The 18,461-nt window shown below is 34.9% G+C and overlaps 1 protein-coding gene across 1 annotated transcript in view; it reads right to left on the bottom strand.

Annotated features, from left to right (window-relative positions):
• The window catches only part of LOC111047516 (acetylcholine receptor subunit beta-like 1), a 118,496-nt gene that overhangs the window by 8,610 nt on the left and 91,425 nt on the right, over positions 1-18,461 (bottom strand). The window contains exons 3-4 of the mRNA XM_039419989.1: positions 17,436-17,480; positions 2,114-2,223 (exon numbers count right to left, since the gene is read on the bottom strand). Of these exons, the coding sequence (XP_039275923.1) occupies positions 2,114-2,223; positions 17,436-17,480 (155 nt within the window). The remainder of the gene's footprint in view (positions 1-2,113; positions 2,224-17,435; positions 17,481-18,461) is intronic.

Here is an 18,461-nt window from a genome sequence, read left to right as displayed (position 1 = left end):
AGTGCGGGAAAAATTTTTCTGCACTCCAGATTTGCAACATGGCAACGCAAAATACTTAGTAGGTTATATGGAGCAACAGTGCAGCAAAATGAAAATGAAGTTGGTAACAGTGACTGGGCTGCTATAGTGAGCAGAGGTGCAACGAAGCACAACGCGCTAATTATTAGTATTAGATATTATAACCAAAGACAACGAGGACTTTAGGATTTTAGGATTAAGGTTTTTATCAATAATAAAATTACACAGAAAAACATTTGATGGATTTCAGGCAATTTTACCCATAATTACCCACTTTTCATATTCAATGGTAACTGTAGGAAAAACTTAATGTGAAATACGTGCGCAAAGTTCCTCTGCTGCACTCAAGAAACCATTCCGCCCTCGCCTACGGCTCGGGCGTAAACGTTTCTTTCGGTGCAGCAAACTGACACTTTGCGCACTAGTTGCACAAATAACTAATATTGAATATTGATAAGGTTCCGGTAAAGCTTCGATGTGATCCTAATAAGGAAAAGGATTTCCATATAAGAAAGATTTTCAAAAGGTTAAAGCTCTACATTTCTAATAGAAACTGTGTAAATACAAGTAAAGAAATGATTGTTAATCGTGAATTTCTTTGAGAGATGAGACTCACGGATTTGCAAGATGATGAAAAATGATTGAAAGGGCGGAGAAAAAGTAGGTTAGCAACCGCAGAACAGATTATGGAGTGGAATGGATGTTTCATGAAAGACGATGGGGAGAGAGGAGGGGATCAGTTGAAAGCGTTTAGAGCGAGGGGTGGTCATTTGCTGAAAGTTCATCTTCTTCTCTTCTTCCTTCTCTCAAAGAGAAGAGAGTAGCTCGGCTTCCCTGGTAAGAGATCAAAGTTTATTACCGCCTGGCATGAATCTACTCAGACTCAGCTAACATCCGCAGGCGATGGAACCCGGCACACAGAAACAAGTGGCGAAAGTAAGCGGAGACAGAATCGAACTTATAGATATACAGCTGTACAGTTGCAACGATGAGCATTATTTTCCACTTCCATCTGCTCAACAAAGTATTCAAAGCTCACAAGAAAAGTTTGAAAAACCATTTTACAACCTTTTGTTCAGTTGCTGAGAGGATACTGCATTAGTTCTAAAGTAAGTTACTGTGAATTCATACATTATATTGCTACAGAAATATATACTCAAACGAGATGAAGTTTGGAAAGTTATTCTCCCACTTTCTGTTCAGATACTAAAAAAATACTGCATTTGTCCCAATATATTAGATTAATGATAAGTTCTCAGTAAGTGACGTAAAATATTTTGTAATTGAACAGTGTATGACAATTTTATATATTATTAAAACTTCGAAAATTTGAAAAATATGGTCACACTACTTTTGTCGGATTCATTGGCTGATACATCTGTAATTGGGTGGACTTTCATTATCTCCTCAAGTGAACTATTGAGAGAATTTGCTCCTCAACCACAGGCATAATCCCTTGTGAGGGGCTTCTTCATACTTGGGGATGTCAATCCCGGGATGCCGGTCCATTTTTGATACCTAACAATCCCGGGATTTCGGGATTAGAAAACCTGAAATTGTGAATCGTATTTTTACAAAAACAATTCAATATGTAGAATTAATTTACGGTGTTGAATATGAGTTTTGCATAACTAATTTATTGTTCTAAGTGTTTGACTTATTTATTCTACAAGCATAGCCTACAGTTTCATATACATAATTTACTGTACTGGTCTAGACAGCGCTATATTTGCAATAATATTTGACTAATTTATTCTACAAGCACCGACTACAGTATCATATACATAATATACTATACTGGTCTAGACAGCTATACAAATTGAAATGAAGTATAAATTCACAGACTTGGAAAATGCCATGATAATTAACAAAATGTTCTAAAAACAGGAAAAGATTTCCGAGCCGGGGTAGTAAATTTAGGTCGGCTAGTAGTGAAATGATTTGTAACGAACTCAATCGCATTTTGATTCTCTCATTCAGTATAATCTCGAAATTAATTTATTGTATACCAACAAGAAAAATGTTTGCTTGAGGCAAAAAATACTCGAGGTAGTAGAGGTTCAACATGCATGATGATATTTATAGTTGTACTCACTTGTTGAATAAAACAATATCAGGCTTCCAAACTTTGTCGGGCGGTAACCTGAGTACGCCAATTCCACCGTAGTCCGCCTCATCCCATTGTAATTGATAGTCATTCCACACCTGCAAACAAGTAGTAAAAATCATAATTGGTGGAATATTGGGGATGGGGATATGAATTGAATATTGATTTCAAGTATCAAAGTTATTATATTTACCATAGCCCTTCTGAATAGAACAAAATAACACATTGCTAACCACCGTTTGATTTTATAACCTGCATACTGCAGTGGTCGAAAGCAGAACTGAAGAAGTAACAAGCTATGCTATGGAAGCTGGTTCTATGCTTTCGAAAACCAAGCAATTCTTGACTATTTATTTTTTTTATTCAGTATCGAACCCAACAATCACAACAGCAGTCTTAACACAACTCACAACTACGATAAGTGGTTTTCTTACAGGAAAAAGTATTTTAAGTGGTATTTTTTTACAGAAAAAATGTAAATAATAAAACGAGAATAATTGAAGAAATGAGCTAAATTGATTAAAAAATTTGCCATGAGAAGAAATAAGTGCTAGACGTAATCTGGATTAAAATTTAAATTTAAATCTGTGGTTTTTTGACAATTTCTTAGTCTTTTTCATTCAATAATCTGGATTATACAGTATGTAGGTTTCTCAATAGTATAAGAACTGGAGTGTCGAGTTGCAGAACCAACATGATGGAATGGGACATACTCCCTATTAGTTGTTAACTAGGAATAGTTATTAGTAAGTTATTCTTCAACTTCAAATATTTTTCGATCCATTATAAATGGTACTTGATTTATATCGAGTTCGTTGGCAAACGAAATAGACTTAATCGTCCCAAACTAGACTTAAACTTATTTGTCCTTTTTGAGCATTTAACAGGATAACATTGGAAGTGCATGAGAAAAGCATTATTCAGCTGATTGCTATTTTGTGTTTTGGGTGTTATCACACCCAATATTATAATCACAAGATGCGGATTTGAAAATCAGTACAATCATTCATGAGCGAGTTCTCCAGCACAGGGAGCTCAATAGTATATAATCACAATTAAAATAAGGTATTCCACGTACAATTGGCAGTTAGACTCAGGAATGTTATGACGTGTACAGGTACTACCCAGTAACTGGTGCCACCTACAAGCAGATATTGAGAACTACACCAGTAGGCGTTCCAATCCACCAATCAGAAGAGAGTATGGGGATCTGGAAGACGTGACTTGCCGTCATTGGTCCGTTATTTTAGTCATGATTTTGGCATACTCTATCATTCCCGCTCACTTCTACACACACTCTTCCTCTCTCTTCAAGTAGAATGTTGATGGGAAGGATATCCTTGAGTATCATATCCCAAAGAATTGACCTATTACTCTTACATGGTAACCTATGAAATTCTGTTGAATCACAAGTTGCGGATTTGAAAACCAGTACAATAAGTATGACGGCATAAGCGAGTAATCCAGCCCGGGGAGCTCACTACTCACTAGTGAGTAAAATAACCAGCTAAACGGATGCTCAGGCTTTCATAAACCTCATACAACTTTAACGAACGGTTCTGTTCTTTATCCTTGATCTTACATGAGAATAATATCCGATACCCTTTGTATAGACTAGTCTGAATGTTTGCAAATCAATTCTGAAACAGCAATGCACTTAGTTATTGCCTATTATAATTTATGATTTTGGCATCGAACTGATTGGGAATGGATCAATGGCACAATGTTATGAATACAAGTCGGAAGACTTAGAAAGAGACTTATAGAATGAGAAAACTATTCAAATTTCAAAATACATAAATGGAAAATTGATCATAAAATATGAGTACCATTTATGTGAATGAACTGTATGCAAAGATGCGGTTGCAATTATTGCATCTACTGTACAAGAAGTTCATTAAAAAGGCTATCAAAAATATAATGTTGAGTGAAAACTACTTTAAATTGTCCTAAACACTGATTTTTCAAAACAGTTGTTACACCATTATCAATCTATAGTAAACTGAAAGCTTAAACATTCAGCAGCAGAATATTAGAGTGTTTGTGAAGACATAGGTCATTGGCCATTAGCTGTTGACCGATGAAGGTTGAACTCGTTTGTCATTGGCCGAGGCAAGACACGCATGACGATTCATTCTGTGGGATACCTCGGCCAATCACAGTAGTGCTCAACCTTCATTGGTCAACAGTAATAATTAAAAACGTCTTTCAAAACGTTTTAATTAAAATAGTCTTTTCAAAAACGCCTTTTCCGATTGGATTTCGCGTAACTAATAACGGTTAAAATTTAACCGGCTGTTGTGCAACCGGGCCAAAGCTATCAAGATTTGTGATACTAGGGCCCTGTTGTAAGAGAAAATACAAGCCAATTTTTAAAAAAATTCCTATTCTAATAACCAGCTGACTACTAATATTATTAGTTTGTATCAATGTACCTAGAATACATTGTATTATAGCAACATCAGTTTGTACCTATAGTATACCTGTATTCTAGCAGAGATGAGGGAAGATCTGAGTTGAAGAGAGTACTGAGTTTTCTCTGATTCTAGGTATATTGTTTTGTATTTTCTCATGAAATCAGAGAGTATAGAATTTCACATTCTATCCTCACTGCATGCAATAGGTTTCAGGTAAACAAATATTCAGAATATCGCTAGTCATCAGCAATACTGCTCGTTATATTCATAACAAAATATTGATGTAGCAGTATTAAAAATTGCAACAACCTCACACTATTCTCGATTTAAGGTATAAATAAATAACAATGAACGATGAGATTCCTATAATAAAGGAAGGCACTCGATAAATCATTTTTTTACAGATTTTTCTACCAATGTCGAAATGATTCCTCAACTATAAACATTAACTTCATTCTCGACGAGTTCTATAATAATACTTTATAAGTAACACTATACTTTAATAAGTAACACGTCTACGATGATAAGATAACACACTTTTGAATAAGAAACACTGGTGTAACCTTAAGAACATAATGCGTTTTGAAAGAATTTCTCCATAAGATCAATATCATTAACCAATAGACGAAAGAGATGTGGGGAGGCTGAGAAAAGGACCATGAGTACCATGAAGTGAAGATGATGACGAACTTAATTTCCAATATTCTTAATGTGAGATCTGCAATACCACATATGAAATGCTTTTATTATAATACACACCAGCTCCAGCTATGCTGTGATAAATAAATAGTATATTCTGGTGAATTGATATGGACAACAGATACAAACATTGAGTTGAGTTTGATAAGCTGAGCAGGACTGTTGTGTTTTCTGTCGCTCTTAATCATTTCACTGTTCTAGTGTGTTAAAGTGTGTTTTTGAGTCACTTTTTTACAGTATATCGTTTAGTAGTTATCCAAAATTTAATTAACACTTTGTAAAGTCAATCAAAGTTATCAAATAATTTGTTTTTATTAAAATATTGTTGCGAATACTTTGAGGTTAGAACCGAGCCTGAAGCAAGAGCTGTCGATTATTACAGTGGAATACGTGGTGGAGAGGAGGAAGGGAGCTGTCTATAGATAAGTACTGTTCAACTGCTACACTATCTTGTCCAACTATATAGAAATACAAGAGCTCCACCGAATTTCTTTCCGAGTGTTTCCAGATAAGCTGTAGGCCCGTAGGATTTGATAACAAAAAGATTCTACCGTTATTAGTCTGGGTTATTATTCTTTCTGTATTATTGCTGTAAATATAGGTATAGTTTATGATGGCACTGGATGCACATAGTTTAGAAAATATTTTGGAGAAATTCAAAAAAGAAATTATCATGAATACAGAAAGTGTAATAAAACAAGAAATTAGTGCACTAAATTTAACTTCAATTATAACGGAACAAAACAATAGGATTGAAGAGCTGAGTAGAGAGAATGAAAATTTAAGAAAAGAACTTAATAAGCAAAGTGATTGGATAGAAAATATAAGAAGGGAGAACAATTTAGTATTTTATGGTGTGACGGAGCACAGTGATGAAGTTGAATATCAGGTTATAGAAAAGGTCTTGGACATATGTAATCGAGTAATGGCAGTAGAAATAAAAGATACCGATATAAATTTTATTAGAAGGTTAGGAAATAAATCCAAATCTGCCAGCCGCCCTCGTCCGATTATTTTGTCTCTCCTCTCAGGAATGAAGAAGTCTAGTATTTTGAAAAACAGTGGTAAGCTGAAAAATTCCAAGATCTTCATTGCTCACGACCTAGACAGGAGATCAAGAGAAAAACGGAAAGAGCTGAACGAGGTACAAAGGCGACTCAAGGAGAAGCATGCTGTTAAAATTAGAAGAAATGGCCTGGTAATTGATGGAACGTTTATGAATTATGAAGATGTAAAGAAGAGGTACATGGAATCGAATGAAGATCGTCAGAGTGAGGAGAATCATAGAAAAAGAAAAGGAGAAATACTCCATAAACATACTAAGAAGATAATCTCAACTCAATCATGCAACAATCCGGAAATCACCCAGTTTTTTCGTCCCTCAGGCAAAGGAACCAACTATACAGATTAATTGCTCTCAAAATAAATATTGTAATCGAAGAATGAGAAATAGTGGGGACGATTCTATACTAGAACTTGACATTATTGCTTACAATGTGGCGGGAATAATAAACAAATTGAGTAACATGTCATTTATCACCTTTCTCAAGAACTATGATGTATTCTTTTTATTTGAAACATTTGTTGAAGATGAAAGAACTCTTTCAAGATTTAAAATGATATTTGACGATTATGAATTGGTATCAATTCCTGCAGTTAGAACGGCATGTCGCGGTCGGGCCAGTGAGGGTGTAATCTACGGTATTCGAAGGGGAAAGAAATGTGAGAAATATCTAAAATTCAGAACAATCCACAACTATCAATTGGTCGAGATGTACATCAATGCGCGGAGAATATTTATAGTTCCTGTTTACCTTAATTGTAACAAATGGTTAGAGGACTTCAGAAGGCTCAGGGATTTGATGACAGACCTAAGAGTAGCGGAGTTTATGCTGATTGGTGATTTTAATGGAAGGATCGGTAAAGAGCAGGCAATGGCTGAGGAAACTCTATCAAGCTTGTCTAGTTTTCTGAGCGGCGAGAGGAATTCAAAAGATTTGATAACCAATGCAAATGGAAAGGAATTATTGACCATGTTTGAAGATTTTGGTATGGTTATCTTGAACGGTCGTACGGAAGCGGACGCAGAGGGGGAATTTACGTTCATTGGAGCTCAGGGGTCATCCGTTATTGACTTATGTGCTATATCAATGGATGCCTGTCAACTTTCATTGACAGAACATTTTAAAGAGAAATCCTCCTCGGGAAAGATGGCACTAAATATGTTCAATGGTTTGCTAGCAGAAAAAAATATACCCTTCAAATCCAAATTCAAGGTCTTTGAGGCAGTTTCGAGATCGGTTGTATGCTACGGAGCACAGATTTGGGGGGGAAGAATGATTGAAGAGGTGGAAAAAGTGCAGCGTTTCTTCCTCAAGAAAGTATTCAACCTGCCTGTGTGGACTCCAAACTACTGTCTCTATCTTGAGACCCAGGCGGTTCCACTGCTTGTCCATACATTGAAGCTTCATATCAAGTTCTTGCAGAGGAGTATGAAGCTGCCTGCCCACAGATATCCTCGTGTTTTATTGGAGAAGATAATTGAGAAGAAACTGTTCATATACAACGACTGGTTGAGTCTACAGGATATGTATGGAGTCTCTGCATCGGATCTGATCACATGTCATGTACCATCAGTGCTGGCCAGAGTGGCCGATGAACTTCAGTCAGGATTCAGGAGAAGACTGCAGGAAAGTAGGAGATATTCATTATACCCAGAATTGGCACCCTTCACAGACTACGTCCATGAGCTGACCGACTTCACTCTTATTAAATGGTTTATGAAGGCAAGGACGGAGTTAGTCCAACTCAATAAATATTCTCACAGCCAGGCGGTGAAGCTTTGCTCTCTGTGTAGCCTAAAAGAGGAAGAGGACATAATTCATTTCGTCGCCAGGTGTCCGGTTCTGGCGGAGATACGACGTCAACACTTTGGAAGGAGTCTCTTGCTCGACGCCGAATTGAAGACTCACCTTGACGGGAAGAATTGGAGGATTGTGGGAAGGTACTGTAGGGATGCATGGAAGTACAGATACTTCATGATTCAGGAGTTCAATTATTGAACTGATTTAAAAACTCTGAACTGAATTGAAATTATGATTACATTATGGTGGTCAAATAAAGTATTTATCAACTCCCCCAGACGGCGATATGCCATGGGGAATAAGCCGATATTTTGTCTGTACCTGTTTATTTTATGTAATGAATATTTATTATTGTTGATATTTATAATGTTTAATATTGTTAATAATTACTATCTAATGTTTATTACGCATGCAATTGTTCAATAAAGGCCTTTATTTATTTATTTTTATTTTATTTATTTATTTTTATTTACAAACATTGAATGTGGAGATAGAAAACTTGATGTTGGTCCAATTTAACTGTAAAGATGAGTTGACAGTTGTTTTTTTTTACTTTCCTTGCCCTATTTTATTTGTAGAACAGCTGTTTTGACAACTTTCAAAAAATCCTCAAATTTCATAATTTTATTCAGACAAAGGAAAATGAACTCTGAACACAATAGCAATAGTATAATCGTAGTTTTAATTATTTAGCCGCCAATCGGCATAATGTTATTCCCCTAAATTATCCTCGTTCAAGAATGAGGCTTATAGATCAATGAGCAAGGAAAGTTGTGTGAGTGTACCACATCAGATTTTTTAGTTATATTTGACTAATGATTATCACGGTTTATAATTTTGAATCTCACATTAGGATGGTGGACGCTGAGTGATAAGCAACAAATGAAAGTAGATCGATTGCAGAGGTCCTTTGTCTCGAGTCTGGGGACTACAACTAGCATTATTGGAAGCAGGACAAATAGCGTTATCCACTTTGAGATTCAGAGTCTCTTGTGAAGAAGAAGAAACGGCATTCCACGACATCTGAGAGTATTGCTCGCTAAAACTGATCGCATTCTATCCAACTTGAGCGCCGACTTAGACAAAGACTCTACTCAACAATAAATTCACTCGAATTATTTATCAGCGTCGATATCGATTACAAAGCTCTCACAAAGTTATTAGGCGATTGAATTGATTCTCTTGGGCCGGGAAGCCCCTCAATATCGAGTAATAAGAGAAGACCGGAAATAGTATCCTTGAAAATCACAATAAAGTGATTCTCTAGGGAGGAAATTGACCGGATTCCTCCAATGGCTGTTTTCACACTTACCGATTACTCGACGGCACGGCACGACACGAGAGAACAGGAAGCTCTCCGATTGGCTGATTAGGTTGATGTATTGAGAATCAGCCAATCAGAGAGTCCTGTCCTGTCCTGACGTGCCGTGCCGTCAAGTGTGAAAACGGTCATTGGTTAGCTGTTTCGGAAAACATTAGATTCAGAAATTGGCGCCATGACATAAAAGAGAATAAATTGTCAGATCCATACACTTTGTACCGAATTCAATGCACTACACTGAGGTGGAATTAGTCAAAAATTAGAAATTCGACCAGTTCTATATAGTTGGGTCCTGTGTAAAACCATAGAGAAAAGAAAGAATGCTATCTTTTCTCTATATGGTGATACTGTGTACATTGTGGCCTGTTACTCTGGGTGATTAGAAAATTATGAGATATTTGATTGAATTAGTGTGCTATCTGGACTGTTCAATTTATCTATATTCATATTTTAGCAAGGTGAAACATATTCATATGGTTTTGTATATCTGATAATTTTACCAATGTAAGCTAGTGTAAGCTTAGTTTGATGAGAAAAAATTTACATGAAACAGGAAGCTTCTGTTGAACGAAAAAATAGTGTTATTTGAAGAACATGATCATGATTAGTAAATAGTTAATGATAAAGTTTGACTCTGATGTACACGAATCTGAATCAGGTGATGTACTATAAACTTTTTAAACAGTTTTTACTGTACTGTATTGTTTATATTGAACACTAGAACAAGTTGCACTCATTCTAAGAAAATACAAGTGAGTAAGCAAATACATCATCCTTTATTATTTGAAAATGAATTCTGCAAAACTTTTAAAATCCTATCTTTAAATCAAGGAAGCCTCAAGTATAGCGAACGCAAGTATTGGCTTAAACGTCGTTTTAGCAACTCGAATCATAAGTACCATTGCAATAATAATAACAAACTACATCGAAAGTTAATTACTGAAGTTTCCATGTATATTATGTAATCATGTATTTATGATTCTATTGTATTCAAGATCACCCAACTTATATATCTTATCGTGCGTATAATCATGATGATATGCTCACTTTCAACAATCAATCCAATATTATTCCCAATAGATTGCTATCACGATATTCTCTATTATAATCATGGAAAATTCTCATTGAATAGTTTTGAATTAAATCGGGTGTCCAAAATCAAAAATAACGTCAACAGTTTTGACGAACTCAAGTGTCTTCTCGATTCTAGTTAATTAGGAAAGCAAATCAATCATAATTCTGTATGAGCTCAATTGATTGACTGAAACTAAGAGAGGACACTGTTGTTTCACATAACCAGTAGTTTATAACAATGCTCTACAAAATATTCAAATCGCATCAATTTATTATTCTCCCTTAAACTTGAGCCAATTACCATTGAAATGGATTCCCGCTACTCATTCGTATGCACACCACGAGCAACGTTTTGCAGCTTCCGATCTCAAGGACTCTGATTTAATCCCATTCCATTTGTATCGTAATACCACTCCATTCATAATAGCATCTTGTCCAAAGATGGTCTGTGGACTTGAGAAATAGACCCAATCCCAACAAATAGGGACAGATGTCTTCAAACATGCTTTGTATGAGGACAATGTAATTTTGTAGCTCCATCGATTTGTTCCGTACATATTAGATTAGTCTCACAATATTATCATACAATTCCACAGTATTGTAGCATGAGCTTATTGAAGTTAATATTGCAAAAAGGGAGTACAAAAAGATTACTGTACAATTTTCAAAATTACAGAGAAATAACCAATTTCAAATAGAATAAGGATTAATCTGATAAAGCCGTGTCACATCCCAACAAATAGGGACAGATGTCTTCAAACATGCTTTGTACAATATCAATGTAATTTTGTAGCTCCATCGATTTGTTCCGTACATATTAGATTAGTCTCACAATATTATTATACAATTCCACAGTAGTGTAGCATGAGCTTATTGAAGTTAATATTGCAAAAAGGGAGTACAAAAAGATTACTGTACAATTTTCAAAATTACAGAGAAATAACCAATTTCAAATAGAATAAGGATCAATCTGATAAAGATGTTCGACAAACATGTTTGTTGAAACAGTTTGGGCAAATTTTATTATGTTTGACAAACAATGTTTGCCCGTGGCCAGTGTGGACGCGTCACCAAACAGAATATTGTTAGTGGGAAAAGCAGGTTTTTATGATTTACAGCAAACACTGAACATGTTTGGAAAAACAGTAATTTTCTGTTTGACAAACAATGATTGTCCAAACTTTTCAAATATTTGACGAACATGTATGTCAAACATTTGTTCAGTGTGGACACGGCTTGAGGTGTAAGCTGTGAAAACCGTAGCGTGAAGAAAAACTCTTAATTAAGTTACGGCCTTGGTTACGGCCGTTTAGTTGAGTTAATTAAGTTACAGCCTTTCCAATACTTTTTCATTCTCATCTCAATTCGCTCATTAATAACTTATATTATTTTTAAATCAAAACAAGTACCTCATAGTAACGTATATGAGTATATTATTTATAATATTATTCGTTTATTAGTATTACAATACGATCATTCAAAAAAACTTTGATGGACTACAAATTGTTTGCAGTAATTCTAGGAGTAGAGTAAAACAACATTCACATTACTGAGCGATAAATATATAAGTCCAGTGCTGGTATGCCCACATTATCGAGTCATAGAGACACATGAGTCTCTGTTTCTACACATTGAGTCTCTTCATATTTTGAATTGACCACTTATATTTTCCAATCTCTCAATTATAATCAACAATTTCAATTATTGTATTCTATATTATTTATGGCCATCGACTCCTATCATAGTGTAGTCAAATCATGGTTTGAGTTATAAGAAATTGCAAAATGAGCGATTTCTGGCAGAAATGAAGGCTCGTAGCCTGATTGAAAATTATATAATAATAAATTTAGTTATTCTTCCAATTGATACATTACACATAATCAGAAATTATGAAATATAGAGTACATCACAACAATATTTCAAATTATGAAAATAAAGATAATAAAATAATACAATTACAAGTTGTAAAAAGAAATCACAATAACTCATCTATATCAATAGAAGAATAAATAATTTCAAGTACCCCGAGGACTAAAAGTCCTGTTTGGGGCACCATCATATTAATTTTCAATTAAGGAAAAAACAATGAATTATTTTTCTGAGTCGGAACTTTCATAATATGACAGGGTAAGGAATTTTAGTTTAGATAATACAGGTTTATTAACATTTCAATCCACTTTCCATCATTTGAAAAGAATAACAAACTATTGATGCACATTCCAAGCAATTAGCAGTCTCATAAATTTGATTTCATAAATTTCCCTCCATACTTATCAACATTATACGAAAACAACTAATGTATCTTGAATAATTATCTTCACACAATTTCCAAAAGAGAAAGAAGACATCCATTCATTCAATGAAACCCGCAAATTCATATCTATTCTAGTCTTGAAAATAAAATCTCCACATCATTTTGTAATAGAAGCCAAGCTTTTAATTCATTCTTAAGATGTTTTCTATTATCGATTTGCTTCAATTCTACATGTAAGTTGTTGAATATTCGGGGGGCTACATACAAGTAAAATTGATTTGAATCTCGTCATAGGTCGATGATGACAACCTATACAAACCAATTAACGGAAGATTTGGTTCTAGGAATATGAGAGTTCTTTGCATTTAAAATATCATTCTAATAAATTGTGCTTAGCCTAAAAGTGACAAGAAGATATAACAACAACAAATAAAGAAGAAATTTCATTTCAAAATCTCAATACATGCATTTTATTTCATAATACAAATATCTTTCATATTATGAAAAATATGTGTGTTGTGAAAGAAGAAGCTTCGCAATGAATGAGAGGTGGTAATCTAAATGCAGAGTAGAGGATTTTCTGATGAAGAGCACCGGTGTGTGGGGATTAGTAGTTGAAAAATCAAAGCTTTGCCATGTGACAAGGAGAGGTGGAGCATGTTTGTACAGGGCACTGCTACGGAGGAGACTTTGATTGGATTCACGCGAATTTGCATGAGCTTTGCAGTCAAGCTATGGGTAGATTAGATTCCTCCATATTTTTCACATCATAGTAATTATCATGTGAATACTCCACAACATAGGAGATACACAACAAAGTTTCAAAGAATCAACAAAGAAAAAAAATCTAATAGATTGATATTGATATCATATTAAAAAAATATTGATTGAGATCAAAAATAGACAACGATGAATCTTTGAATTGTAGTTGTTGCCCTATCTAGTTAAAACTAGATTCCTTTGGAAAATAATCTACTGTAATTAAAAAATTTGTCGATTGTGTACTGTTATTGCAAATAAACAATTTTCCTCTGCATCAATACCAAGCTGTGGATAGCAGCTTAAGGTGAGCCGTCCACTAGAACCGAACTAGCATCGGCCGAAAACTACCGTACAATCCCCCAACAAAGAAAGGAATAGATTCTCGTCCATTGCAACAGGTTCACACGGCCGTGCACGGCCGATCAATTTTTTGATCTGAATTGAATGGGATTTTCCGGCTCTATCCGGCCGAACTAACTAGTCGAGCTGAGACAACAAAGTGTTCCTAACCTAAATTTCACAGTCTTGAGTCTTGTTTGTTTTTGATCTGTTTTATAAAGTTGTAACTATGAACAATGAAAAGTTGATAAGTTTGGTCCAAGCATGTTCCATTGTGGGATATGCGAGACAAAAGATATCATTGTCGTGATGCTCAAAGGAATCTGTGAACAAAGATTGCTTAATGATGAAAAACCAATTCAGTGGATATTTGTTGAAGGTAAGATTATTGTAATGAATAACTAATTTAGTGGATATTTGTTTATTCAATTATCAAAATCCCAATATAATCATTGTTCATGGAAAATTTTGGTGACTATGATAGTAGTTAATTCAATAATTGGCAACTAGACTGACGTAAACGGTTTCAATGGACGACCATATTCGGCCGAGTTAACGGCCGGCAGATTCGTCCGATCCAACGGCCGAATGGATCGGTTGAATACGGTTCCAGTGGACGGTTACCCTAATCCCAAACTCTTGATTTTGACTCTTTTGAGGGCCGGATTTAGCAATTTGATGACCCTTCGTTAAATTATAATATCTACACCCAGTCTATAGTCAAGCCAGTTAAATACATATCGATTTTTGGACGTACAATTATTCACCGTCCTTACAAACTCTATTAGATTGAACAGATGATGTTTATCAAGCTCCGTTTGATCTGGTGAGATTCATAATAAGGGCGACAGGAAATCGATGAGCGTGTAACTGGGCCCAGAGCTACTCTACTAAAACATTTCGGACATCAATAGCAGGCAGGCCTATTTTGTTAATTGCTTGAACACCATAACTATCACCATGCAACTTTATAATTGTTGTGGTATTTATTAAAGAATATACTGGCTTGTTCACTTCGAGATTTATGATATCTAATTAATAATTAGCGCGTTGTGCTTGGTTGCACCTCTGCTCACTATAGCAGCCACAGCAGTCACTGTTACCAACTTCATTTTGATTTTGCTGCACTGTTGCTCCATATAACCTACTAAGTATTTTCGGTTGCCATGTTGCAAATCTGGAGTGCAGAAAATTTTCCCGCACTAGAGCGGAAAAGTGATTCTTTGCGTTCTGTAATCAGTGCAGCAATGGCCACTTTTCAACGTAACTGTAGGAATAGTATATTCGCACCTAGGGCCGAAAATGGACTTTTCTGGCTCGAAATCGGTTTCAAGTCCGAGGCCGTAGGCCGAGGACTAGAAAAGATTGAGAGCCGGAAAAAAACATTTTTGCCCATGGTGAGAACGTTATTTTTCGCCACACAGGAAAATAAACAATATATATATGAGAATAATTGTCCATTTTAAGCACTTCCGAAAGCAAAAGTGGAAGGTAATCTAGCAAATCTGAGGTAATCTGAATATCAAGAAATTGTCCAAGTATTTTTATTTTTATTCTGATTTGTCTAAATAACCTAAAAGATTATGTTCAATTATGTAAGAGGTTGAGTTTATACTTTTTATTCTCCATATGACAATAAGATGATATTATTATAAATGTTTTGATTATGAATGATAAACACAAAGAATGAAAAGTTTTTGATCAGCTGTTTTAGCACACTTGAAATTTGGCCAATCTGAATGTCAACGGAAGTTTAGGTTAGAAGTTCTATCCTACTCTGAAAATAGAATTATTTGAATAGTTTATAATATATATCTTATCTGTATTTTATTCATCCAAATAAAATGATAGTATATTATTACAGAATACTTTATTGAATTCTAAAAGCATAAAATGATTCCGTTTATCCACCATGTTCCATGATAAACGCTGTACTAGGAGGTTTGAGGTTAGATTCTATTATACTCTGAAAATTGAATTTGAATAGTTTATAATATCTCATTATTGTATTCATTCATCCAAATAAAATGATAGTATCTTATTGCAAAAACTTTATTCAATTCTAGAAGCATAAACTGATTCCGTTTCATAAACTATTTTGTAAACACGTTCACATCAAATCAGAATCAGCTGACTTCAAGGTTATTTTACAGCCCTAGGGCCGTAAAAATTTTACCGGCCTGGTCAGAAAACAATCACTTTCGGCCTCCATATGACGCACGTAAACCAGCTCATTACATCCAAGTGGGGCGAAAAAGAATATACTGGCTTGTTCACTTCGAGATTTTTGAGAAAAATAATCCTAGCGGAGAAATGGAGAACTAACTCAAGACACCAAAACATGAGGGAGTGGCTATGCTATTGTAAGTCTCGCCTCAAATTCAACGAGTATAGTATCATTGGACGATGACTTGTATCCGATATAGCTGCTATATTATGTATAATCTAAAGCTGCTCGATTCTCATTGGTAGTGAGCTGTGAAGATAAAATGGCGGCTAGTCAAGTCATTGACCAATCAGACAGCTCATTGGTTTTGGAGGCATGAACTACCAATATTTAGCCTCTCCCACGTGATGTATTTCTTGTTATTGCCCTTAATATAATAATAAATAATAATTCAATTATTATCAATATTATCATCAATTATTATTATATTATCAATAATAAATATAATTCAATTATAAATAATAATAATATCGGGTGCTCGTTATTTTCATTTATTGATAAACAGAACACAATCTCTAAAATTATCGTGTTTATATTTCACAGCTGGCTATATGTCAGCTTATGAATATCGGGGATGCGATATTTGATTTTCACATACTCACTCGCTCACTCACTTTATTACTATCCGCAGACGACAAAAGTCTCAGCTGTTTCAGCCAAGGATGAATTATCCTTTTAATATCGTTCAGCTAGTCTTCCCAAGGATGAGACCTAGTGCAATCGAATTTTTATATCATAAACCTACTATGTTCCAAATTTCGTGAAAATCGTTAGAGCCGTTTTCGAGATACGTTGAACATGAATAACCAGATATATAAATACAGAAATTGCTCGCCTATAATAGGATTTTCTAATAGTCTGATATCAAATGGTTAGTACTTCTAGAAACCACCCGATGAATGAATAATCATAGACAAAATAATACTAAAAACTTTTAGTAGTTTCAAAACATTGCATGATGACATAGTATGACTCAAGATGCTTTATTTGATCTCATCCAATTACTGGTTTCCTGAATTCACTCACTATTAATGTAGATAATTAGGACGAATATTATGGAATCGATTCAAACAATCATTTATTCATTCATTTCCATTTTTTAGAAAATTAAAAAGCAGAAAAAAGTTTCTTTCAGTCTCATAAGTTTTAGGTTTATCTTTATTAATTTTGGATACAATACTTTTGAAACGATTCACTCACTACTCTTACTGAAAAAAAAATGATTTCACGGAACTTCTTTGACCGACCTTACGAACTTGATTAGTTCGAAAACTAACATAATCACTGAGAAAACTTTATCCTCCAATCCAGAAAAAATTAAAAACATGCTAAAATAATGAATACTGTACTCACTAATCGTAGCCAGACGTTCGATTTCATGATCTGGTTCTTCTCATTCTGAAAATTGAGAAAAATCACAAGTTATTCGTAGGTTTCAAATATTACACTATGACTCAAAATAATGTATATAATAATTCATGTTATCATACTACTATGCGATGGCAGTTACCGGTATCTAATCATGGTGAAAGCAATAAACTTATCAAGTGAGCCTTGAAGCGGGTATCTGAATACTGACAGATATTTTGTGGTGGGAGAGAGGTGTGCCTCTCTTTGAATCGTCATACTGCCTAAAAGCTCTTCTTCCTACAAAGGAAGAATCGATCACCAGTTCAAGACCATAGTCTGAAAAAGTTCTAGAGCGATGATTTTCATCTTCCGTTATGGAAATTTATCACCTGACGTTAGTGTTCACGCGCATCGAGTCTTATGCAAAGATCCAAGCCAGCTGGTGACAGGACAATAACGCTGGAGACACACGAAGCCTGCTATCTCTTCATAGTAAATGATTTAATAGAACCAACAGTTGCCAACAGTTTGCAATTTAATAACCACATTTTCTCGAATTTCAAGCTTATTTTCAATTTTAGGTGGAAATGTTACTGGACATTAATTGCAGAGATTTTCATGCTCAATCTTTTCAACTTGAAATTTTTTGTTTGAATTGTATATGAAGGCTGATAATTGAGAATTTAAAATCAAACTTTGCCTACATGGGGCGGAGCTCCTGAAATTTTTACAGATGTAGGACTCGTTGCAGTTGATAGAGCTTATCAATGACTTTTTTAGGTATAAATTTGATCAAAATCGTTGGAGCCGTTTCCGAGAAAATCGCGAAAAGCCCTGTTTTTGACAACATTTTCGCCATTTTAGCCGCCATCTTGAATCGCATTTGGTCGAAATTGTTCGTGTTGGATCGTTATACTGTAAGGACCTTAAGTTCCAAATTTCAAGTCATTCCGTTAATTGGGAGATGAGATATCGTGTACACAGACGCACATACACTCATACACACACACACACACATACAGACCAATA

The sequence above is a fragment of the Nilaparvata lugens genome, chromosome 2, assembly GCF_014356525.2.
Source record: "Nilaparvata lugens isolate BPH chromosome 2, ASM1435652v1, whole genome shotgun sequence".
NCBI lineage: Eukaryota > Metazoa > Arthropoda > Insecta > Hemiptera > Delphacidae > Nilaparvata > Nilaparvata lugens.
The sequence above is the reverse complement of the archived record's forward strand: the minus strand, read 5'-3'. Positions and strand labels throughout refer to the sequence as shown.